We start from the raw sequence: 27,746 nt of genomic DNA on the forward strand, positions 1-27,746 counted from the left end.
TTTCGCGAAACTCTCAGACGGCGCGAGGAACACGGGCGCGGCGCGGCACTCCCGAATAAATAAATAGCAAGTCTATAAGAGTCCGGGGCGCGCGCGGCCCGAGCGGCCCGGATATGGAATGTAAGCGTGGACTCGGCGCGCGCGGTCACGCGTCGGGCGGCGCGGGCGGCTCGGGCGCGGCGCGGCGCGGCACCATCACGCACGGCGGCGGCGCCGCGGCCGGCAGGAACGGCGCCGCCGGCCGCGCGCCCATGCGCACCCACCAGCGCGTCGCCTTCTGCAGCAGCCCGTCCTTCTTGCCGCGCCGCGCCGCGCCCGCCTCCGCGCCGCCCGCCCACTCCGGCACGTCGCTCACGCACTTGTTCGGTGGAGGCTGGAAGCTGCTTCTCGTCAGCTCGGCTTGCTGCAATCATAACACCGTGTTATTAAGATGGTTTCGGTCAATAAGAGACGTAGAGAAGTTGAATGAATGAGTGTTACAGTTAACTAGAAAGAATTGAAAAGCGTCGAATGGCTATAACCAGAACTGCGGTGGAGAAACTAAAGCTAGTTTGCAGGATTGCAACATCACCAGGATTGCAATACCTTATGCCAACGCTGGTATTTTTAATCTTCCTTTACGCGGCAGAGACGTGTACAGTACGTTAATTGGAAAAGGAGATGTTTGATGCCCTAGAAATATGGTGCTGGAGGAAGATGATTGACCTATCGTGGACCGAATTGCGCAGCAACGTATCCATACGCCGAGAATTCGGCATCACAAAGCGTCTATCAAGCATAATGCAGTACTTACAGTACAGTACTATTCGTGCAAGGGAAATTAGAGGGAACCAGATCACCTATGCACTGGATAGATCAAGTCAAATCGGCTAAGGAAAACCCCGTGTTGACTGCACCAGACAGTGCACAAACAGGAGGAGATGGCGGGAGATCGTGAGGAAAGCATAAATACGCTCTGCCAAGTGCGAAACGACAGAGAAGAAAGAATTTAGAATAATATAGGTAATACCTGATAAGGGACTCGTAACTGTAGATGCACGTCCTGTCCGTACTCGCCGTCGGGCAGCTGTATGCTGGGCGGCAGACCGAGCCGCTCGGCTGCGGCCGCGGACCTCGCGCGTACATCTTGCTCCACCATCTCTTGCAGCCGACCCACCATCGCCTGTACCTGTAACCTCTGCTGCTTCTCCCATTCCCTGGAATTTAACAATAATTTCATTACTCTCTTATCATCCTTCAATTGAATAAAATATACTAGTGCCAACCTCTTATAGTATGAAACACAAATAGCTGGCAATCCCACTGGATTGTATGACATTGTAAAAGAAAGTAAAGTGCAGCCAGAGTAGTGGGTTCTGAACAGCTGTCTCAATCTGCGCAGTTGATGTGATGTATTTCTGTATTAATATTACATTTAAAAATATGTTTTCTTTTTTTGGCTTGATCACTTTAAAGAAGATTACTTAGGCTAAATAATCCTTATAACAATCAACTGCTATGCGGAGTTCCTTCTTAATGTTGATTATTTAAGTACCTAAGTGTAAATAGCTTTTTATTCCTTTCTGTTCGACCTTCGTTTTAATATCAGGACTATGCGTAAAGGACTTCCGTTTTAAGGTAACTGATCTACTATCTACGATACTGATTATGGTTTGGCGATAAATGACACAACAGCTAAATGTGCGATATGCTAGACCTCGTTTTTTATCAAGTAGCTATCAGGTACATATATATGACGTGGAAGGTAAAGAAACACCAAATATATTGTGGTGTCGGTGGTCCAGGCACCTGATTCTGTGTGGTTATCTCTTATAAGGGTATTCAATGTTGAATGGCAAGGAGTACTCACAATGTGGAATGGTGATGTCTGTGATCGTGCCGTAGGCGCGGTCCCCCCGGCGCGCCCAGCCGCTCCATGCCCGCGCACCCCGGCACTTGTACCGAGAGCATCTGCAAATCACAACACACTACTCTCACTTATGTGGTTATCCTCGGGGTTAATATTCTATCACTATAAGTACTACTTTCTTATACCTACTGTCTATCTAAACTTAAATTTAAATAATGACAAAGTAATCAGTTCAAGAAGTGGGGTAGAGCCGAGAGAGGCATTCAGAATAGACTAAATCATGTTGGTTTTAGATTTGAGTATAATATAATTTACTGTGTTGATGTAAAAAGCTAACAGATCACAGGAACACTAAGTTTAATTATTATTATAAAGTAGTAATGGTCGATAAAATGAACAGAAGTAGATAATTTAAAAAAATATTTTGATTTAGACTTAAAGTAGCATAGTTCAATATTACATGAGTATAAAGTTTTAGCAGATAGTGAGTTTTAATTTTCCTTATATTCTTAATGCCTCATTAGACATAAACATATTATTTAAGGAAAATTGAGGCTAGCCTGTCAAAAAGTTTGTGTAAAATGTTACATAACATTTTGTATACCAAAAATTATGGTAACTAACATCATATAGAATGCACCTTGTGGTACCAGCATAAGCATCAAATTATATAAACACTGAGCAGTAGTTACATTTCTTTAGGATTTACCTATGTAAAATAAGGGAAAACCACAATGTTTAAGAAATGGAATTAACCCAATTAGTACTATACTAAATAGTTGGATTGTCAATCCATGTAATAGGTATAGAATATGTATGTGCTTAGCCTTATGTACAACATTTAAGTAATAATTTTATTGTCATTGAGTGTACTTCATGTTATGTCTACCTTTTAATTGAACTTTGCACCTTTAGAACATAATGTGTATGCAGCTGAGTAAGTTACATTATAAACATACTGACTGAGTCATCATATTTATCTAATTACATCAGAAACTGTCTAACATTTGTGTTTATTTACTTAAATCAGCATTTCCCTATTACTGAAACATGGAATTTGAATACTTAGTCACTGTAGGATAATACTTTATCAAACCAATATTAATTAATTTTACCTCGAGCAATAATAGAATTTTGCATAGAAGAATTTATTAGCCAATTTACGAGTTGATATGTGGCAGCTATTATTGATTTCAATTAATTAGTTAATTGTAATATAAATTGAAATAAAATTACAGTTAATTGCATTTAAATTGATTAACATTACAATAAAAATTGTGGTTGATTTTAAACGGATAATAAAGAAATAAATACAACATAATAAATTGGTAAATATAGAAATATGTAAAGAAATGCACTCCTGTATTATAAGGTTTGTAGTAAATTTTTATTTAATTCATAAACTTACTAAAAGTTATCTATAGTTAAGTTAATAATAATTAAGTTCTACAAATCAATTTAGTACTTTTATAGTATGTTTAGAGGTACTTTAAATCTTTTTGTTTAGATAGCATACATTTATCAGTAAAAATATATAAATTGAGAATTTTCTACATCTACGGTTTCTTTCTTTCATAATTAGGTAACTACCTACTTAGTTTATGTTGACATTTTCACTGATCTGTTGTGCTGATTAGGTCTCAGCTGATTGAGATAATCTATGGACTTTGCTTTAAAATATAATCTAGGTATATTGGAATGTGTACTACAATAATGTCTTTTTATTTAGCTAGAATAGTATTGTTGTTGTTGAATAAATGTTATTTCTTTTTCTTATTATAATTTGAACAAGATAAGCTTATAACAGTACTCATTGGGTTGGGTATATCATGTTTTTCAACTCTGCTATTGATAATTTCTGATAACTTTAAAATAGTAAACAAGTATTTAGGTAGGAGGAGGTCATTGCACTGCAGCATTCTTTTGTTTGCATGAATAATCAGTTATCAAGCGAGAAAGGTGTTCTTGATTCACAATGTGTTTCAAGTAATACAAACAAATATTTTGATAACAGAAAGTATAAAAAGTCAACATTTCAATGTTTTTACTTATCTGTATCAAAATAATGCTTGTAAAGGGTAATGCCCTAAAACATTCTGAACATTTAGAGTACACATTTGCAACAGACAGTTATCTTTGAGCTAAAGGAATACTTTGCCCATCTACAACACAGTACAGACAATGACACAGGTGACATTTGATGTTTACAAGTCTATTTTAGTTTCATTGTAAAATATTTGTTCAAGGTGCATAGAAATATGGTATTCAATATTAATATTATTACTAAAACTCATCGTCTATATAAAGACCACAAATATAAATTTTTAACACATTAAAATTGAGTTGTTCATTATGCATAAATAAGACTGGTTATGATCTGGTTGTGAGTAATAATAACAGAAACCTATATGGTACACTATAGTCACTGACATTTGGACTGCAAATATAGTTTTCTGTGTAACTACTTGGTATGTTTATTCTGTTTCATTTACAAGCATTACATTCATTCTCAAGGTGTTTGTGTTCCATGGAATAACCTACAAATCATGATTGGTAATAAAATGAAGATAATATAACCAAGATATGGAACAGGCAATGATTATACTTGGACTTTAATAGTAGAACTCAGTGTCTGTACTGTCTGTCGTGTGATAACAATGTCTATTGAAATGTCATCAGTACCACTAACATTTTATATCTACCTAGATTATTATCAATACTTTTATCATTTTGTTTCCACTTTCCTTATCCTGATAACATGTTTAACTTAACATATGCGTAGGGAGCAGCTACTTGCCAAAGGCAACATAATGTGTCACATTCTAACTACACTGTCAGCATTCTGATTACAATCAACTGACAGATGGCTTCAACACAATGTTATTCAACACTCCTAAGAACCTTCAGATGGAGAACACAGATAGTGTGAGTCAAATTCTATTGATATGATGCACAAAATAACTATTGTGTTGTGATAATAATGTTATCAGTATTTTTTACATTAGGTTGTGACACATTCTGTTTTCTAAATGCTATACACTATCAACAAATTAGTTTTATTATCAATCGTATGAATGAAAGACTGTAAGATAATCTTAAATTCTGTCAACTGAGAGTATACCCACTGTTTTAGACGAGTATATTTTCAAGTTGTGCACATATTATCGAGTTGGCATGTCACGACTATGATACAGCAAGAGGTGATTACGGAACTGTCTGTCATGAAAATTTATTTAAATTCACACAAACAACGTCTGGGTGTGACGTCGCTATCGGCGCGCCTCTTATCACTTGGCACGCTCCCGCCGTCTCGCGGCCATCCGAGTCGCCTCGGGCCTCACTCGGCTCCAGTACAAACATTCTTCTATTCTATCCATATTCCACATGATATTTACTAGTTATTGGTTACAAATTCAGTCCTTTTCGAAGGGAAAAACGAATAGCAACATATGTATCATTTTTTTACGTTGTGATAGGTTATTTTTGCAATCAAAATAATTTACGACTATATCAACACTACTTACTATTTGAAACAGTGTCGTCCACAATTTTTGTAGGTTTTCCACCTATGGATGACAGTTAGTGATGTGCATATATCCAAATTCGATGGCACTCCAATCGAGACACAAATAGGTGAATCGATCACGAACATATAATTTTATTTTAATTTCACTACACCATCACTGACATTGCATTTGTTTTGTTGAAGCTGTAAATATTTTAAACAAAACAATCACAGAGCACTATAGAGAGATTAGCGCATTTACAATAATTAACTATAATTCACTAATAAATAAAAATATGTTATTCAAGGCATTAACACTATAAAAATAAAGTTATTTATTAATTAAGGATAACGTATAAATTCCACTATCGCGTGTTTTGTGATGGAGTTTCTTAACTCCTTTTTTCATATTGGCAGAAAGACGCCTGCCATCGAGCGAGTCTTGTTGTTCAATGACGCGGACGGACGCGGCGCGGTGTTCGCAGTCGCGTAGCGGGGAGGACGGGCGGGCGGGCGGTGCACCGGCTGCCCCGATGTCGCCGCACACTAAGGCGATCGTTGTGTGTAACATTGCTCTCTCACACATACAAATAATCTGTCTAGTTCACTTTGTGTGCTCAATCGGTACTTCGGTAGGTGCGATGATACGATGTTGCCAGTGCGAGTGAGTGTGCTTGTAGATTATAGTGAGCGTACCGTATGTGTGCATATGAGCTGGCACACATGTAAAAGAAGCTCGATTGCTGCTACCGTCGTAGTTGTTATATATGCGCACCTATAACTGTAATAGTGAGCGATGACGCGTTTGTCGGCTCGCGAGACGAGACTGTTGGCATTGCTCAATGATAGAGTTGTAGTCATAGAACGTACGTAACCAATAATCATAGGTGTTCAATTTTTCTTCTTTTAAAATAACGCAGTTTTTAAAGTCACAATCATGTTAAATAATTCGAATAATAATGTTTTACAAGTGAATTAGTTTAAGATAATATTATTTAAATTTTACTAAAATTAAAACCGAAAACACAATTACACTAAATTGCATCAGACAAGTACCCACGTATATTTTTAATTTCGATTTTTGTCCAAATATCTACTATTAATAATAATTATTATGTTAATAAAATAATTATAAATTCATAAAAAATCCTATTACATACATTTATCTACCTACTTAGATTGTTTACTAAGTGGTTTCAACTTTACCACTCCTAGTAATATTTATCATCAATGACTATACGAATAGAAGGCGTGTAAATAATTTTTCCATTGAAAATATTTTTACCAATATATCGAATAGCGGGCTCTGCTAACCTTAACTTAGTATGTTGGTTTCATTCATGAAAATTATTACAGGGTAAATAATTATAGATGATTATTGATAATTTTACTAATTTAACTAATTTTCACATGTTTTTTTTTTGAGAGAGAAAATATCCCATGCCTTCTCCCGCCTTGGCTTAGGCGAGATGACGTGTCAGACTCTTACTGACTAAAAACTACCCCGTTCTTACTCCTGCTTTTGAGCTGGCGCCCCGGTAAACCAGCTAGGTAGTCCGCAGCTCTGGGTAATTTTCACATGATGCGTGTATATTTTGGGTACTTTCTTACTTAAATACAGTCTAATGATAAATACCAACAGTAAACGTATTGTTTTCATCTATCATAAAAACAGGTTAAGATGTTGTGTCTATAGTTTTTATAAAATAGTAATACAACGACTCACGGGGTTGGCGGCGGCGGCTGCGGCGGCAGCGTGTCGGCGGCGCAGGTGCGGGCGGGCCAGCGCGCCCGCGGCCGCACACACCAGCACAGCGGCGCCAACGCATGCGCCCGCCCACCACCACTCTGGAAAATATTATAAGCATCCATTAAATAAAAAAATCGGTTAACTTTAATAAAGAAACAATCGATATAATATATTACGCACATCACTATTGTTCGGGGATTAATTTTGATAAGAGTTCTGATTTTCATTAAAAACGCAATTAAATGTCATTCTCTTGACAGCAGCGTCGATTTTTTAATATACATTTTTTTAATTTAGTTGTCAACGTCATTATTACTTTTATCGATACTTTTTGCCATTATCCATAGTATGTTATAATAGTGATGTGTTGTCACGTACCTAACCTAACCTAACTGAAAAAAAAAGAAATAGGTACCTATATAAAGTAAAATGGAACGAATTAAAAATTCAAAAGATATACCTACATAGGTAAATATCATTATTAGGTAAAAAGGTAATAAATATCGAACAAACGTTACCGACTCAGGAACGACCTTTTGCTTGAAAGTCGCGATTGACTGGTACAACTATTTTACCAATGGGGGCATGAGGTGGACATAATATTCGATTCATAATAATTACCTAGTAGGATAGGTACCTACATGATGGAGCTGCGGACTACTAAGCGGGTTACCGGATATCCGACTTGAAGAGCAGGAGTGGGCACAGGGTGGTTTTTAGTCAGTAAGAGTCTGACACTCGCCTCATCCAAGGTGGGAAAAGTCTTTGGATGATTTCCCCCTTTTTCTTAACTGTTAGTCAAATAATAGTGAGACTCGAATAAGATTTTCATAATAAAATAGAACAGAGAAGTAGGTGAAAAGGTCTGAATCTATATTAGCTAAGCTAACTAGGTAAACCATTGTGTGATGATCATGAGACCTTTCAGTCAGCGTCAACTTCTGGCAATACCATTGTGTATTCAGATTCAGAGTTATTGCAACTTGGATTCAATTTGGACTGCTTCAGACACATTAACTGCGCATTTGTGAAAGCGTTCATACGAATACTTAATACTTAATATTGCTACTTCGGTCTGTCGTATCTAGATGAAGACGAAAAATTATATTATGAAAATCGGATCTAGTTCGTGATCATCATCAACAGGTCGGGACAGTCCATTCCTACTGGACTATGGGCTTCATCAACATAAGAAGGGTTTGCCATAATCTGGAGATTAAATTTTCATAATATACCTAATGACGCTTGGCGCTTGGAGGTTTACTGTTCTTCTGCGTAACTTAGTAAAATAGTAAGAAGATGTATAACCCATATTAACAGTAATTAGCATTGTCCAGCCTCCAAATAATTCCTCCGCTATTGCTATGATGTGAAAGAAAGGCAATCAAACACGTTAGTAGGTAGGATTACGTATATTTTTTGGCGTATATTTTTAAATTATTCATAAATGTTTATAGGAAGGTATAAAATTATAAGACGACCGCTGCTGAACATAGACCGGCCAATATGTTTACGAGAAACGACGATAGAAGTAAGTAAATCAAGGGCTCACCAGCAACCTTCCATTTCTAGCATAGCTCGATGGGCTCATTAGTACCATTATACTTATTTTTGGTTTACTTGGTATAAATAATAAGAACGGTTTTAAAATTAGAAATATGAGTCTATGATAACAGTTACGTTACAGGTTGAATAAAAACGTGTTAAAAATAGCAGTTAATTAGAAAAATGTGGACATATTTATTTGCATCTCGCTAATCACGTAAGCAATGTGTGACGTGCATTGTGTAACGAAAGCTAATGGGTTGCCAAGTAGTGCACTGTAATGGTAATGCTAAATTACCCTTAGCGTGAAAGCCCTGCGAAGATGCCAAGCTGTATTTTTGTATTAAATTAGGTTTCTGAATGAAGACTAGTAGGTGACAACCGTAAAGTAATATTGTATATTTACTTTCTACATAATATGTATTTAACTACAAGTAGCTACATTTTCGAAGGCGTAAAGCAAACAAAAATACTTTACGCATAAACTTCAACTCTTCCCCTTTGTTGAGGGGAAAAGAACTGAATGTCATTTGGACACAAAGATCGGTTAAGGTTCATACAAGGTAATAGGTATTTGGAAAATGACATAAACCGATTATTAATAATTAAAAAAATAAAATAAAAAAAGAGAACAATACAAAAACGTCAAAATAAGTGTTGAAAAATAAATATGTAATGATGTTTTAGGTTATAGTAGCTACTTGTTACATGTTTTTGATTGGGCGGGAGGAAAGGCCCGGGTGTCATTACTGCGAGGACTGCCCGGATGTCACGGTGGAACATACTGTGGCGGTCTGCCCTGCATGGGCTGAGCACCGCCGTGTCAAGACATTCTGGGCGTAAGGGATCACGCGACGATTTCCGGCCACGGCGAGCCACCCAAAAAGCCATCAAGCCCAGTGGGCTGATGCCCTAAACGGAGTTGTGGACTGCCTAGCAGATTGCCGGGGCTCTGGCTCGAGCAGCAGGAGTTGAGGAGTAGGAACGGGGTGGTTTTTAATCGGTAAGATTTTGAGAAGATATTGGATGATTTTCCCCCTCAAAAAGAATGTATTTATGGGGTATTGTGAATTTGCCGAAGATATTTTCCGGTAATTTAACTTCTATCTTAATATTGTAAGTATTAATCAATACAACATTTACATATATTTTTTAGAAAACTAAGAAAAAATTACTCTTCATCAGAATTAATATTTTATTTACTGACTGGTGAAATTAATTATCTCGTATAAATGTATCTATTATGTAGTGTGATGAACATGGATGGAAATACACTTGTCCAACGAATTTGGTATATTAAGACGATATAGCTTTTTTTTATGACTTCTTCCGCCTTGGGTGAGGCAGGAGGGAGTGTCAGACCCTTACTGACTAAAAACTACCCCGTTCCTTCTCCTGCTTTGAGCCGGAGCCCCGGTAACCTTTTACGTTGTCCGCAGCTCCGGAAAGACGATATAGCTTATAGAAATCTGTATCTTTAGAAGTTTGTTGAAAATGTTTATTCCACAAAGTTATATCGCAGCAATCCAAATTAGAACGCGGTTTGTCACGCTGACTGAACATTATCTTTATGTAAGTGACTGATAGTGGACGAACACGATTAACAATGCCTGAACTTATCAGCCAACTTAAAACAAAACGTATTTTTATGACGTATCTTGTTCATAAACCACTTCAATCTGGTAACCGTTGGATTTCTGATTAGACCAGTGGCTACATAGGTCCTCAAGATACGTACCTACGTACCTACTTGGTACATTATCTTGCTCAGGTTTCGATACTAGAATACTTGGTGTACTCGAAGAAACTATATAAAACGGCTAGACAGGCGTTATCGTAATTTCCATTATCTGGCAAATTGATTATAATCCTGAAGAATAACTTATACAAAGTAATTAAGGTGATACTTTTAAATGAGTACGACCGAGAAGAACGGACATCGCCCCGAATAATTAAAACGTTTAACAAAGACAAAGAATGCATTATTTTAGATGATGGTACGTAATTTGTAAGGAATTGGCTCAAGTACCAAGAGGTATTTAGAAGGCTCATTAACAATGAGCACCGTTTACGTCAATTCCTTCCATTTCGTGTCCTGTACTTGCTCTGGAAATTGCTTTAATTTATTTAAAACCTGTGTCTCGGTCAAACATTTTGGTAGGTACAATTAAAACATAAACACATACCATACCGTACATATTTTCCTGTCACATTATGTCGCTTGTATTGGTGCAAGTGAACGCTAAGTATAGGTTCTACCAAGTACGATTCCCTAACTGCACTATAACAGTACAGTACAGCAGCCTGCTTGGTATAACGTACACGTATCATGCTAATGCAAATATTTCAAATATTAATTAATAACGAAGTGTCTATTTTTCAGAAATGTATTTATTGAGTCTAATATTATTCCTCTCTTATTCATATTTGTAAACAGTTCTACCGATAGAAATATTTAATTAACTTACAGTAAATTACTACGTTACACAACTGTAATAAATGTATAGAGCAATAGTACAAGTAAAGGAAACGTAGGTAAGTTCGGTGCTTAATTTTTTCGTAGCCCGTTACGTAGCAAGTGCGTAGACGCGTCGTCGTAGCAAGCAAACGTGTAGATCAAAATATCGTCAGCATAGTCTACATGGCATGCTAAAGTCTCCAAAATGTGGTCAAACAAAAATGTACTATTCATTTTATGTGAATAATGATGCTTTATTTTTATAATCAATGTCAAAACATTAGTTATAAATTCTTAGGTTAATGCAGTTTCGCATTATGTGCCATTCTATTTTTGCTGGAGAGTTTGTTTGCGTGGTTGTGCTATATTTAGCAAAGTTTAATCAGAATATCTCTCTTGACGGCCGTCCTGAGTAAAACCGAGCGCACGTTTTCATAACTAAATTGTATGTTAATGGTATGCTAGTACCTACATTTATGTCTATGCATGTGGTATTTGTAGCGACTTGCCGCGTAGCATAAAGAAAATGACCGGTTTGCAAAATAGTTCTTTAAAAAACTATATTGTACTCATTCTTACTTTTGTAAATGGTTGCAGTGTTTGTATGGAAAAATATTTTTATTATTATGCCATGTTACTTAAATGATGTTATCAATAAACTTAGCGAAGCAGGTGACTTTATGTTGGTTTGACTAGTAAGTGATTCGTGGAAGAAAGTTTTATGATATTTGTATTGTGGTAGTGCAGTAGACGAATGTAATGCAACAGCATCAATGACACGAGGGATGCGTCACTCGCGTCTCGTCTAGCGATTAGTATCCGCGAGCCGGATCTCGTAGACTAGGAGTTAGCGCGGCCGCGAGCTACTGTCGACGGTTGAGGCCAAAACAAACGGCATGTGGTCGCGCGTACTCGACAAAAATTCGACATCGTTCGCCCAAGAATGCACAGTGCGGTTATTTATAGAGGTTGGGAGGAGCGCGGGGGCGGCGGCGACGTCTGGTGTCGGTCTGCCGGGGCCTGCCGCCGATCACCGAAATAGCTTCTCCAGCTGGCGGTACCTGGCCACGTGGCGCGAACTCGCTCGTTGACTGCTGGCTTACCTGGCTGAGCCTTGTCAGCGACCACGGCCGCTGCAAGTCTGAGCCGGTGTCGCGCCATGGTTAGCCGATATTTCCAACATACAACTTCTTAACTAGGTTGCAGTGATACATATCAATGTAAAGGGCCGACTGTGGTGTCGATTGTGCAATAGTAATTTGTAAACGATATCGCAGAATTAATTGCGGCCGTGGTCGAGTTGTTGAGTAGAACTTGGGATACAAGAAAACGATAGTTTTTTTTAAGAATGGACGGCGAGGATAGGTTTTGCAGAAGTTGGTATATGCTATAACAACAGAATACAATGTTATTTCACATGTAGGTATTTCAAATACGTACTTTAGTGACAACAACTTAGTTTGTATGTCATCATAGAAATAAAACACAATCCGAGATCATCTTCAATGTTGGTTTGCGGCGATCTAATCAAGATTGCACGCTACATAAGTATATCGCTAGTTCCAGACTAGTTTCAGGCAACCCTTGAAACTAGTGCATAATGAATGCAACTGTATCGTTTAAATATTATAAATCATTATGTAGGTAGATACTGAAATATATTTCTTATCAGTCGCATACGCTGACTATCGCAGACGGTGACTGAAAACACGGCGGAGAAACGAAAACACATTTTTAAAAGTTTGACGCGTTTAGTGCCCTGACGGCTGGGAGTACGGTGAGTGCCAATTATCACGTTGGGCATCAACTATCCGTGCGTCGCAGACGTCTTGCGCTCGTACCTACTTTATATTACGACGTTCAGTTCAATATTATACCTGTCTGATAGGGACATTCATTCTACAAGCTGCTTCGCATTATTTAACGACGTGAACGTGACTTCTGTCTTCAGTTTGGTATTTTTTTTCCCAGCAGTGCACTGATAATGGATTTTTTATGCTGTGCTAAGAGAATCATAAATACATATATTCTTGACAATATATTGTTTTATTTTTGTTTGAATTGTATTTTATTTTTTTTATTTGTTTTCACCCATATGGATTAAGTAAGTATGCACAATCATTGAGTAGTGTGATTGGGTTTTATACCGTATATTCAAATAAATAATTGTCTATATCTAAAACATATATCTTACCATTTTGGTATTATGTAAAATTTACTAAGTCCTAGAAGTATTCATAAGACACGAGTAAACAACATTATGTTACTGGGTTAATTGCATCGGCGTAAATCGAGGTAAATGAAGCATGCGATCGTGACCTTCATTAAAGCAGATTACTGGTATATTAGTTCTAAGTGATAAAAAAGTAAAGAATGTGTAATATAATCCAAATAATTAAGAATGTTGATCGATACTGTAACTGGTTGAAGTTAATCGAGTTTCGTACCAAACCGAAATAATAATTAAACGGTAATCTCGCCCAAGATGAGCACGACCCTTGTGTTTGTGAGAATATCTGAAAATTAATTAAAAATAATGATCATACGTTTAGATAATGCGTAACTAATATCGAGTATAATTCATTACGAGTTTAAAATTACTTATCAGTACGTACGATAACATTCAATCAAACCGTGATGAACGATTCATTCCAGCAAGTTCGCACGTGTGAAACTAATGTTATCTAAAATATGAAACTCTCAAGTCAAGAAAATAAATAAAGAACGAATTAAAATTTCCAAAATTCTCGAGGAGCTTGGAACGTCTTGTGACAAGAAATTCGGGAGCAATAATTTACAATTTGTAAAAAGTCACATAAGCTTATCTCTTACATTTATCAAATAAAAAATAAAAATTGGTACGAGTACATCTACCTTTAGCATACTTTACATTTGTGTTTTTGTTATATCCTACATACAAGAATTTATCGGAATTTATCATTTTATCACAATTTTTGTACTTATTTTGTGGCAAATGATCCGAGGTCATGTGACTATAGTGTAACTGATTGAATGTGTCTATAAATTTTGTAGAACATGTTAAGACGTGCGAAACCGAAAAAATTGCAGGAAATACTTTACTTATTACACTATACTAGAAAATGTTAGACTTCTTTTTCTCTGAAGATGCACATTGTGTTATGACACTAAATTTACAAATTGGAATTCAAAATAAATAATACGTGGCTAGTTCTTCTTAGGTGCCCTGGTGGTCGGTATTAGTTAAATAATATAGTTCTCAGTTATTATTTTGTAGGAAGTTCTTAGATTTAGTTACCTGTATACAGATTTGTATGTGTGTGATTTATTTCCGATTTGATGTGACTTACACGATAGACGTAGCATACATACGTAACATACCTATGTAGATATGTTATCATGGGCCTTTTTATCTTGGTTAAGAAACATAATATACAGAACAATGTTGACCTATATATGTATTATGTAGTTACAGTCTCAGAACGCATTGACAAATGCGTGTTTCTGAAAATTACCATTGCGTGTAGTAATTTCGAACAACCTTCCTGCGGCGAAATACACGTAGAATTCCAGAAAAATATCGTGAAGAACGGGTCGAATAAGTACAAGTATGTGCAAAATTCTAAGCCGTATTTGATAAGGGGGTGGCCTGGGGTGTGGGAGGAGGCTGGCGGGACGTCTAGACGCGGCGTAATTAGGAAGGTGAGCGTAGGCAGACGCGGACGAGCCGGCCCGCCTCGAACCTTGCGTCACCTCTAATTAATATAACAGGTAAATTACGCATTCTGGGTGACAAAAACACTGCTTTAATATTCAACCAACGATACCTACAAAACGAAAGATATCTGAATTCCCTACTGACACATTACTGGCTACAGTTACCTTGTAGTCTCATTACTTCTTTCAGTTCACCCCAAACCATTGATCATTGAGTATGTAAAATACTGGTAAACAATTTTAGACTGCAAAGATATAAAAGTATGGGTATCGGCTGAATTCTAGAGCATCGTAGCAGCATGAAGGAAATTTTATTTGTCTGTACTTGTTATATCGGTCTGTGTCCCCGAAACGGTTCAATGACGTGTCTCGCGAATTTCGACTTGTTTATCTCACTATTTCTCTGGCGTATCTTCATTGTACATACTCACGAGTAAATAAACTTTATGTAATTAATATACTTTAGAAAAAGACATATCGAAAGGCTTTTTTAACAAAAATCGCATTTATGAATAAAAACGTAACGCACCACGCCTATTTAGTCCATGAATTGGTAAATAGTTGTATATCAACACTATTCTATATTTGCGATCTAATAATTGCGAAGTACAGCTGAAAAAGCCCAATAATGCTTTAACGATTAAATGTAATAGGGCAATATAAGAAATTGAAAAGGTGTTTATATACAAGATTAGATTAGAAACAAGATATCCAAAAAATGTTGTGATTTATTTTTTGTTTTAACATAATTTTGTAATTGTAAAACGTGTGCCAATGTAGTATACAGACATCATTTTAAGAATAGTGTAACATGCGTAAATTCGCTTTCAGTCAAGTTTGATAGGATTTTCAAATGATACAAAGATAAGCCGTAAATGTAAAAATAAACGGCACGAGTAGACAATTTTATCGAGGAAAACTGAAACTCAATGGAAACGAAGAAGTTCGACAGTCGGCGAGCTATAAACTGCGCAGAATCGACATCTATTGGGGTAGTAAGGTTTACGAGTGTCGGCCGAAAACTGCGTAGTCTTGGTTACTATTATCACAGCCAAATGAATTCACAGGAGAAGCGGAGTGGGACGACCAGTAATTACACTTAATGTGATGACTTAGTTTAAATATTGCTTTAATGGATCGAGGTGGGTGGTTTGGTTATAAATGGCCAGAATTTTAACGCTTGGTTTAGTCAGCTGCAATTCCTGTAGTTTTGAACCCAAATTATGATTTCATTTTGTGATTCTTTGAAGGAGGTCGCTTTCATGTTATGTTTAAGGAAAATTTAAGGATGTGTAGCTACTCTGAGCAAGCTACGCGTTTAGTAGTAAGACTTGTCACGATGGTTCTTAGTTATATAATGGTTAATTGATTGAGTAAGGTCAGGTTTAGTATTTGAACATTATTATTCGATAAAGTCTCTTTCTTTTTTTGCATTAGCAAAGGATTTATACAACATACAAAGGATCGCCACATTATCTGATATTCCTAGCTCCTGCAAGTAGTGTGTAGGACAACACATAATGTTGTTACCACACTAGCTACGATGATAATACACGCGCGTGTCATTGTCATTCGGGACGCTGCGAATGACTCTATGTTGAAGGTCATTACAACAGAGGATGTACGGAGTAATGGTCGTGTTCCTCTGCGGAGCGCGAGCGACGGTGGCGGTGAGATGCTGCTAATGCGAGTTGTTTGTCAACGTCGCCGTGGACTGGTGCCGTCGGTCGCCGGTCGCTAGCTATAAATAAATAACATAAGCAGCGCGCCGCGTCATCGCCGTCACTTCGCGCGAAATACGGTCGCGCAAACAATTGCCATTGTCTATGTGAATGCAACCGCACGCCGATGTTATTCAGGGACGTAGATGCATTTAGGATGAATGGCGTGTGTCGTAACGTTGTGTTACGTTGTACATACGTTTGTGTTGTCTACCTCTGACGAAATACCACGACTTTATGTGTTCTCTTCAAAATTCGTTGGGGGGTAACAGTACGCAATGTGTTGTTTTTATACAAAGCATGTAGAACCAAACCTGTAACTTATTGAAATCCGCGATAGTGACACTCGGATAGACTGCCGCGTGGAGTTAACGCGCGGCTAGAAATGACCATCTGGAAGACAGTAGGTTGTATATATATAACAGCAAGTAAGTGTGTAGTCGGGAGCCGCGACTTGTGGCGGTAAATAGCCGGTTATTTCTATCGATCCCGCGGCCCTCCAGCTAAATCCTTAGAGTACGACAACATTGTTGTGAGGAGTGACTTCTTACTACGCACCCGCTTTGGTGATAAATTTATACGCACTTTGCAAGATTAACAAATCTGTCCGCTGAAATCTTCGTATAGTCTGAGTGTTAGAATTATTGTAGATGTTGCTATTACCATATACCTACAACTGCACTTACTATTTAACATACATACATAACTTCACGCCTGTCTCTCATGGGGGTATGCATACACAATGGAATGTCCATTGCAACTATTTAAGACGGATATATTTGTTGTTCTCGTTGTTTGCAAAAGTATCGATCTGTTTATCAACTAACACATAAGATGTGCCCGGTTTACTAACAAAACCAAATTCTTTATGTTTAGAAAATAACAGAGAAGTTGTGGTCAAAGTAAATCAGGTTAAATTTTCATCATAATGTTAAGTGTGTGCGATTTGTGCTCACATAAGCTACGCGTATGTAGTACAACAGCAACGCAGTACAATGCACATAGCCACTGAAGATGTCAAGGATGTGAATGTGCTTAATATTTTGATGAAATACCGTAGCTATATGAAAACATACAAGTTGTTGCAGTGAAGGGTATTCAGGTGCGTGTCGTACTTATTTGTGGACATAATTTTTACGAAATCGATTGGAGGTCGAGTATGCAATATCGATTTTGTGCAGCGAGGTGTGAGCTATGGGTGGCGACGCGGCACGGCGTCGGCGTAGCGCGGGTGGCGTCGACCAATGTAGGGATGCAGCAAGAATGCGACACGGCCGGTACGCGACGCGCCGTTCTGGGACGATGCCCGCGAAACTTACTAGTATAACTGGAAACTGGAAAGCCGCATAGTTTGGCACAACATTACTAATTGCCACACATGAATTCGCATTACCTACTTGAAGAGTACTTTTTCTTAGATTTCCTAGAAAAAGGTGCACATTTGGAAAATTAACATTATTTATTTTAAAAAAAATATGTATTTTAAAAACATCTTTTTATTTTTTTAAGTCGTCAACAGTGTAAAAATTGCCTTTATTTGCTGTGCACCGAGCGCCACCAAAGATGTGCTTAAGGTGCGGAGAAGTGTTTACTTCTCTCTACGTCGGCTACGTGTATTTGTTGGCAGTGCGTATGGAGTCAGTAGTTAGTGGCACTTTCTATGTGCTTGTACCAGGTCTGGTGAGTTGGTGAGCTGGACAGTGGCGTGCATATTTCTCTGTCATTTTTGCGCGCGCATGGGGCCGCAAGCGCGGTCTCGATTGTTTTCGTCGTGTTTCGCGGGTTATTTTGGGCGTGTGCGCTGCGGCAGTGCAAGCCACTTGTACACGTTGGACTGTCCACGACGCTACCACTACAACACTTGATATTCGATCGTCGATGTAGTATATTTTGATAGAGTTGTAAATCAACAGACAAAGGCATCTGTTAAAGGAAATTCTTATATTGTTTAGGTTTGTTATTCCAATGATATTTTCGTCCGTTGTAATAACTCTATAATTGTAGTTATGGAATTTCAAGGTGCTTTCAGGTAGCCAACAGATAAGTGAATGAGTTAACATTCATGTTGTTGAATTTAAAGTAGTATCAGCTTTTGTCGAGTTTCCACCTGGGCATTTTCATTCAATAATTAATTTGTCATAATATTTTGATTTAAGTATACTATTAAAGTGGTAAACAAGCTTACGGCCTGTAAGTTGAAACGAAGTTTCTGTGGCCTATGGATGCGTTAGCGTGTGCATCTACACAACCTGATTGCATATAGAATAATATGGTTCTGGAACCGTAAAATAACTAATAAGCGATGGTATTGGGTTCTATATCGTGATATTGGAATCGCTGGATATGGAGAGAGGTGCAAGGATAAATAATTGCTTTTTAGCTATAGGGACTAATTATTTAACAGAGACCGGTCAGCAGCGTTCTCTGATAAATTTAATCCTTGTAAATAGCGGTCTCCAACCCACTAACCAAGCTTGAAGATTAATTCTAACCCCTCTTCTGTAAAGAAGACTCATAGTCCAGCATTGGACTCATAAGGTTTGTTGTTGTTGATAATGATAACAATCATTAGAGGCTTCCTAATATTCGTTCGTTCTTCATTATACAATTTTATTAATTGTCAAAACATTTAGAATTGTGTTATTGCCTAGGCTAATCTTTGGAGAAGTATAATATTATTGAAGTCTTAAAATTATACCCGAGGTCGAGAACTAAGCAAGAGCAAGCACTACGGTTTATGTCACTGTTAACCGGATCGAGCACGTGTAGGAACAGATTTATTATAATATGAACATCTCCTAAGTCTGAGTGCGAAACGTTGAGCTCAGGGGTAGCGGCGGTCGTAGGTCGTCGGCAGAGGCCGGGCTCGGGCGTCGGCCCCGCGACCCACTTCCTCCCTCAGCCCCTGCCCCCCGCGGGACGCCCTCCCTTGTCCCACACTCCTTTATCAATGTGATAACAAAAAGTCGCTCTGCTCCTGCACTACTCCGGCCAACACAGTGCGCAAGCACTAATCGTTATCATCTGTTGTTTGTTGGTATTTCGTATCCACTTGCTTATTTACATAGAGCGACACAAACGACTGCGTCTGCACGCGTCATAAAAACCTGATACTATACCGAGAAGAGTTAGCACAGCATTCATGTATTGAGAATACAATGACGTCATCTAAAATATCTCGCGTATTGTTGCGATGACCCAACTCAAAAGCGGGGTTACCAGATTTTTTACTCGTGTCGAACATGAACTGAGATTTATCTAAGCTACTTTAAAACCTGTCTTGGTTAATCAGATTCAAACGATATTCGAAATGCATAATTCACCATATGAACGATGTAATAGTGCAATATGGCTGACCTTTCTGTGAATCTGAAATGGCGCGTCGCGACATAGTTGGCGAATATTTTTACAATCGATCGAGGGGTACGGAATCGATTTTTGTGACTCGCATCGAAGGCGGTGGCGCGTGTGTTGTTGGTGTAAATATCGAGCAAGGTGTGGAGAGGCGCTGGCGCGATGGCGATGCGACAAAGGCTATGGTGTCGCGGTTGGCCAGAGGGCGACAGGCGGCTGTGTCTGCCGGCGGCGGCGCGTCGCGTTCGACGACCTACCGTCTCAAGGCCGCTCTTACACGTGCCAGTCGTGCCACCGGGCGCTTCCTGCCGCCGCCATAACAAATCTCTCCCCGCCCCACACCCTCTCACCCAACCCATCCTACGCGCTGCTTCGGGACCAAATGGGATCCTACTACCGCGCACGCATCTTACCAAATCCTTGACTCTCAGATGAGGTCCTTCCCTGAACCAATCATCCCTCATTTAATAGGATTTCAGACTCATCGAGATGGAGGATTACGATACAGAAACTTTTAATTTATTTGGAGTAGAATACGTTTAGATATAAGTATTAGATATCTTCTTGTTACATAAGTCATAAATAAAATTAGGATATTTTACTTTTCATTCATTTAATAATTCATTCATTTAATATTACTTTTACTGCTAATTATTAAGTTAAAATATTTGTTGAATAATTTATATTTGGTTACATTTTTGCAACAAGCGTAGCATACCTAAATAATAGCATTGCATTTAAAATGTAGCAGAATAAAAACAACTAAAGATAATTATGTATTTATAAGAAAAGGCCGTAAAGAGAGACTCTGCTTTGAACACTTGTGATGGAAATTGGAAAATGTCAGGGGCAAGGCGGTAGTGTCTTTGAAGCTCGACTGTTCGACTGAGATTCCTTTTAAATATTTTAAAAGTTCTAGGGAACTGTCAGCGTTAAGTACTCTTGTACTGCTATTATTAAAGGTCTTCTTGCTACGTTAATGTCTTCTTTAAAGTCGCCGATGACATTAATTACTTACTTTCAGTTTATTTATATCATACAAGAATATAATTTGTAATTGAAAATTAAGAAGTAAATACGACATGTTGATATTAGCAGTGGTTACTTAGACCACCATGAAAATGTTATTATGAAGATAAAAAAACAAACCACTTTACTTAAAAGCTGTGTTTCCCTATTAAATGAAAAGATCATCAGCAAATAAATTAGTATATAAATTATTACTAATTTATAGTAGACACTAGACACATTAGATGTAAGGAGCTAAGCTGAAGAAAGTTGCCTTTTTAGTTATTGATAGAATATTAAGATTAATTACGTAAACTCACACTTAATTTAATGACATAATTATTTACTGACATTACGTATTGGGGATGAGTAGCCTATTTAATACTTATCGAAATGCCTACCAATTAGTGGTTATTTTTGTACATGATACTAAAAGAGGAATCCCTGTCTGCTATTTGCAAATATGCAGGTATTAAATAATGTGCGCATAGACTAGACTGTACCAATTGTGTACAAAAGTTGCTAACCGGCTAACAACAGGAAGTATTTATATTGTTTAGTAATTTTTGGTTAATATTTATATAGAATATAAACAATGGCATTTATGTATGTACATATTTAAGAAATGATAGTTATGTATTTTCCCTAAAACCTTCTCCTGAGATTGAGATATGTATACTATGCCGAAAACCGCATCAAAATCAATACAGCCAAACACGAGATAATCGCACATAAACGTACATACAACATGCATACACACACATATACATACAGGTGAAACTGAGAACCTCCTTTTTTTGAAGTCGGTTAAATCGCTACGTGAATGAACGCGCTGTGCACAGACGTGAGAAATTGTAGATATGGAAAACCCATTCTGTTAATATTTCTAAGAAAGAGAAACTCATGAGATCTCGATAGTTACATGTGTTTATTTCACATCAGTTTAGTTCAATAGCAACATAAACCTACGTAATAATTCATTTCTATAGGAGTGTAGCAAAAATGAATATGCCATAAAAAGGATGTGAAAAAATGATACAGCACAAAAACCGAAGAAAGTGTTGTCGCGAAACAGGTTTTATTTTTGCTTGAGATTCGAAACCTGCGATCAATTGACCACATGTTATGTACCTATTATATAAATAAATAGCTACTTCATTATCTCATGAATACAACGTTGATGTCCATCAATGGGTTACGTCCAGAATCCTGGCATTTATGGGATGAAAACGGAGATTAGTTAATATTAGCGCATATTATGTACATAAATATTGTAATTTCAGAAAAGGTATTAAAATTAAAAGGCATGTAGTAGTAAAACTTTGTCTCATACTAGCCTCGCCTGCGTTCACGTAGGATAAAAAGTATATGTTATTCTAGATCATAATCTATCTCTGTTCCAAATTTTATGCCGGTCCGATAACAAACATACTGATTGGTAAATATATAAAAGTAATAAAAGTAAGATAGTAAGCTTGAATCTACAACAATTTATGTTTATTGAAAAATTACAAGTGAATAAATTATGCCTATGCATGCCTTTACTACGTACACATTGATCACCGATATTTAATGAAAAATAGATAAAACATTATTCATCCTCATGTTGACAAGTCATCAAGGTATTCCGAAAAAAATTAAGGATCCCAAGTATGAGTGGGCAATTTCGAAATCCAGCAGTGCAATAGATTTTTATAAGTTATTTGTGTTTTGTTGTTGTGTTCATTTAGACATGTGTTGACATACGCTGAAGAAAAACTTCGTGGAAAAACACATTTTTTCTCCGTATGAAAAGGGGTTCTGTGGGACAGTTACAAACTGATTGATATCAATGATATTTCATCCCTCTACGATACTACATAGTTAGGAGCTACGATCTACGAAAGGTTCTCTTTGTGAAAATTTAAGAAAATTGCATTATTTTTTAGACATGCTACATAATTTTACATGCAATTTGTATATGGTTGACAACGAAATTGAATGAATTAGTTAGATGAAGATAATCGAAACCACAAGAACAACATAATCCTACATTTTACATAAAAGTTTAAAGTTCAAGTTCACACATTTATATAGCGTCTATTTGCTTTCTTGCACTTAAAAGCAGGAAACAGTCTATTTACTCGCGTCAAAACTGGGTATCAAATGCTTACGTTACACGTATCGCTTTGTTAGCCGTAAGTGGGTAGTCGACACATCAATCAGGCGCGTACGCATAACGTGAGTGAATATATTCGAAGAACATACTTCAAAGGCAGCAAGTAGATGTACCAGCTAAATTTGGGATCGTTTGAAACTTTGTAGAACATGTGATGCGTTGAAGAGTAGTCTGAGCAACATACTTAAGTACTCTCGAGATAAAAGAAGCAAGTACTTTCAACCACTGTTTTGTTTCATGTTATGGTATTTTACAGTGTAAAGTTATGTCCTACTGGCAGTAAACAATCTTGTGTACGTGCTGTTAAACTTGTTTATTGTTTAGTTCCGATTGAAATAAAATAATACTATCTTCATGCGTCTATTTGTTTCATTCCCTTTTATGATGTAGCATGTATTGTGGGGTTGAATATAGTGCGTTAACTACAACTATCATCTCAGGTTATATACGTAGCTTAGACTTAAATATATTTATGAGACGTCATAAATTGTGTGATGACACATATTTTTCTTGTTACATCATGTTACTGATAACTTAAATGAGGTACTCAAAGTCTTCATATTCAATTCTGGTGTTCAGCAGAATTTTTGACTCTTAATACAACAGTTTTTCTTTTAAAATCCTTATGAAATACCTTTGCCAGCCAATGTTATCAAAGATATGCTAAAAGAAAATATTATCTAAAGAGAGATGAAAATGCGTACTAAGTAGACAGCGTTATAAAAATATTTGGTAACTTGTTAGTGGCCTTTCATAGCGACTACAAGTTCGTACCTTTACTTAACTAATACTCTATTCATGCTTTTGCATATTTTAAAAGTATTAGGCGTGATAGAGCTCCTCGTCTTCAATAAATATATTTCTAGACGAAAACATCACCGAAATTGTAACTTTATACTAGATGAAGTGATTTAAATCAATCGGTTGCCTTTTGAATTATGTATTTTTTGTATAATCAACTCGGGACTTTCCTAGAAATTCAATGGTATTGGCACAAGTCGGTAATTGGGCCTCGTTTTTATGTTAATCGTGAACTATGACCATGAGATAAGTGGGGCAGCTTATCGAAGTTCAAACAACGGAAAGGAAAATTAGTACCACATACATTAATGTATCATCAAGGCCACTTTGAAATAAAAAAACCACATAAATGCACATATATTGCGAAAATATAGTATTCTTAAAGAGGTGCGAGACGCAGACATCGTAAATATACCTACGCCACGTTTTGTGCATACTTTGTATAGGTGTGTCATGTACTATGTATTTTCCAAACCGCAGCTGAAGCTGACATTTGTTATACAAGCGAAATGATAACATCACAAGATAATATACCATTCACATAAGAACATACCCGATGCAAATGTCGCTGGTAGAATATTATTATTGTATTTGTGGTACAAAGAGATTATCTCGATCGCGTTACGAGTTATGACATGTAGCTAATGTCGGATGAAGAGATGAATCAGATGTCGTAATCTGGGTTCTTGTATATGTTTCCTGTTCGATTTGTCATAAAGGTTTGGATTATAAGAAGGCATAATTTGTTTTTTATTTACTTACGTACACAAGAATGTTACACCTTTTAATCTCCAAACAGATGATCAGAGGTATGCAATGTAACACTCATTTTCTGCGTTATTTTGTAAAATCCATATTTAAGAGTAAGCCTAGCCAAAAAAATAAGCATAAGTTATTTTTAAAAGTATTTTACTATGCTGTGAATGCGTCATATATTTGTGATTATGTCGCACATCTTAGTTACCTTGACTATATACTATGGAGCAGTATTCCATTGACAACCATTGTGGGAGTAGAAAATGTAAACTTTTTGTCCGTTAATGTTAGTGCCTACGTAAAAATATTTATAGACAGTTTAACCTAAATAGAAAGGAAAAGTGTTTGAAATCCAAACGTAGGTAGATCATAATAGAAAGTAGAGTTTATTCAATCAAGCATAAACTTCCGTAGTTTACGAGGTAAACGTTTTAATTAATGTTGCTGTTGTTTCGCTAATTATGAATGATAATTTATTGAATAATATTTGAACTCGGACGTAGTCTGTGCGTCAACTTCAGTGTATTGATTTGTTGACATTGTTGGAGCTATTGACGTACACGTAACGACACAACAACTGCATGCATTGACATTCCGGCTCAATTATTGGATTTGACGCATTGTCTATCTTAATAGTACATTATGTACGTAGGGACATGTCTACGTTGTTAAATAGTCGTTATTGTCAGATAACGTGTCCGATAAATTAAACAACGATCCTAAATATGGCAATACATTTTAACTATTACAAGATCGACGTGTCACGCACAGTCCGTGTCGCGTATCATAAAAAAATACTAAATAAACATTATTCACTCAAACTTTTACCATTGTTTATTGTTCGTAGATACGTTAACTATCAGTGAGTTAAATTGATGAAATTATCGTTGTTACAAGACTTTAGACATGGTCTTATTAGTGAGCGGCCTAATTAGCAAATTGAATCACGCTTCAATACGCCTATCTGTATTATTTGCATGTGTGTTAGCTTGTATACACTTATCGTCGTTTAATTGCCTCTCTGACCTGTCTGTTCGATATATCTTCATTTTATGGATACGATTCCGAGAAACGCGATTCAATTGTTGTGTCTTTGTTGATATCTCGTGTTATTCAGTACCTACAGAAATAATATACGTTCGTCGTGTCGAGAGGGGCCCGTTGCGTAGTGCGTGTGGCGAATTTGGCGAGGCGTTTGTGTAGGGGTGGCAGTCGGCTGGCAGCATGGGCAGGGTGACTGAGGGCGAGGGCTGCCTGCGACGGAACCTTCGCCCTGATGACCCACATCCGCGCGCCCCGCCGCCGCCGCCGCCGCGCTCTCTGCCGCATTTCTTTCTAGGTATATTCACCGTCTCAATTAGAACGTCATTAGCTTCACTTCTCTTCTATTGTCATTACTTCAAAATAATGATGCTGATTCAATGTGACGGTAGTTAAGTTAAAGTGTAGTAATATATTATTAACTGCACTATAGTTGCAAAATTATAATTTGCATTAAAATATGAAATATTAAAGGAAGTAAATTATATAATTTAACTAAGAAAGTGCGCACCTACGTTGTTTATCCAATACAGAATACTGGGAATTTCGAAGTAGTAAGTAGTTCTAGTTGAATAACACTTTATAATTATCAACTTAGCATCCTTAATTTAAAAATAGTCTTAAATTACACTGTTGCTTTAAGCACTTACCTAATTAAAACTATCTTTTGGTAAATATTTATGTTAGCCAGATCCAGAGCATTGTTTGTCTTCTACCAACTGATAATAATGTTATCACAGTTATCAGTTCAACACACCTACTAGTGACTTCAGTTTCATGTCTGCTTGCTCTGTTGTGTACGCTCTCTCTATGTTTGTTTTGTATTTAAAAGTAAGTTTGAGTAACTCTATTACTTTCTTTTTACCCTGTGGATTACACTACTAAAATGAAAGCTACCAGGTTCAATAAGTAACTCAAATAACCATTTAGGTATCACAAAATGTTTTAAATTTAAACAAACAATTTTACTCTTTGTTGTGTTGGCGGTGCATTTCATTGGTACAAGACCACGTGGTTGTCGTGATATGGTGAACTATGAAATTAATAATATTATGATGAGCAGTAGTCGGAGCGAGGTATTGAGTCGGCGTGACAGCGGCGGCGCAGCGTTGACGCAGCGGGTGGCGTGGTGAAGCAAGAGGTGGAGCGAGTGGGAGAGCGGACTGCGGAGTGCGGGCGCAGGTGTACTGACCGGTGTGCGCGGGCGGGTCGGGCGGCTCGGGCGGCGGCGACGGCTCGGTGGTGTTGGAAGGCGCGCTCGCGCAAGCGGCCGCCGACGGCGCATCTTCCGCGGCGCGGGCGGAGGGCGGCGGCGACGGGCCGGGGAGGCGCGCAGAGCGCGACCAGCCGCAGCAGCGCCACGCACCACCACCAGAGCACGGCGGCCAGCGCGCGGGCAGCGCGCCCGACGCGGCCCGGGGCCCTCTCGCGACCGAAATACGCGCACCGTTGACTCGTGCACCGGCGAGCTCGTTCCCTCACCCGGGTATTCGTGCGGCGTCGGGACGGCTGGCGAAGCGACGCGGGTGCGCGCGCGGCCACACGGCGACTGGGGCGCCGTTCCCGAGAGCGTACGACCGCGCCCGAACACTATTTCGGGAGCGACGCTCCGCGCCGCTGCCGCCGCCCGCCCGCCGCACGCTGCCAATTTTACGCGAAATTGCGGGCGGGCGGTGATGCGATATGTACCACGCCGCGGCCACCTGCATCTGCGCTACCGGTGCACTGCTCAATAACATTCTGTAGGGATTTGCCTTTTTCATTGAGGGGGTTTTTTGCGAGGAGAAGTTGAGGGCGCGGATCCGCACGCCGCTGCTTCGCCGCCGCCGCTCGACACGTGCGCCACCCGTCTACTCAAAATAGTCGGCGGCGAACGTGCTGCTGGCCCGTGTCAATAGATACAATGTCGCAGCTATTGGCAAGGAAACAGAGACTCGCACTATCTCACTGTCTCGCGCTCTCTGTGTTGTGAATTCTTATGCACGGTTTATATTTAGATGTAAAATTATTTCTGATATAGATAGGTGTTTGACATTACGTTGAACTCTCATACGTCGGGAAGCTCCACCTGTATAAATATTCTGTGCCATAGCAGCGTAATGTT

General features: G+C 38.1%; 1 protein-coding gene and 1 long non-coding RNA gene across 2 annotated transcripts; both read right to left on the reverse strand.

Annotated features, from left to right (window-relative positions):
• LOC118281747 (uncharacterized) lies at positions 1-27,746 on the reverse strand. Its single transcript, XM_050693304.1, is given in 7 exon segments — positions 1-403; positions 1,010-1,196; positions 1,850-1,967; positions 7,081-7,202; positions 26,835-26,969; positions 26,971-27,174; positions 27,176-27,746. Coding segments are annotated over 7 exon segments (1,254 nt in total). The 5' UTR covers positions 27,406-27,746; the 3' UTR covers positions 1-145.
• On the reverse strand, positions 2,329-4,968 carry LOC126910646 (uncharacterized). The gene is made up of 2 exons (XR_007705281.1): positions 2,443-4,968; positions 2,329-2,404 (listed from the first exon to the last, which is right to left on the reverse strand). It is a non-coding gene; the product is annotated as an uncharacterized LOC126910646 (long non-coding RNA).

The sequence above is a fragment of the Spodoptera frugiperda genome, chromosome 4 (assembly GCF_023101765.2).
Source record: "Spodoptera frugiperda isolate SF20-4 chromosome 4, AGI-APGP_CSIRO_Sfru_2.0, whole genome shotgun sequence".
Lineage (NCBI taxonomy): Eukaryota > Metazoa > Arthropoda > Insecta > Lepidoptera > Noctuidae > Spodoptera > Spodoptera frugiperda.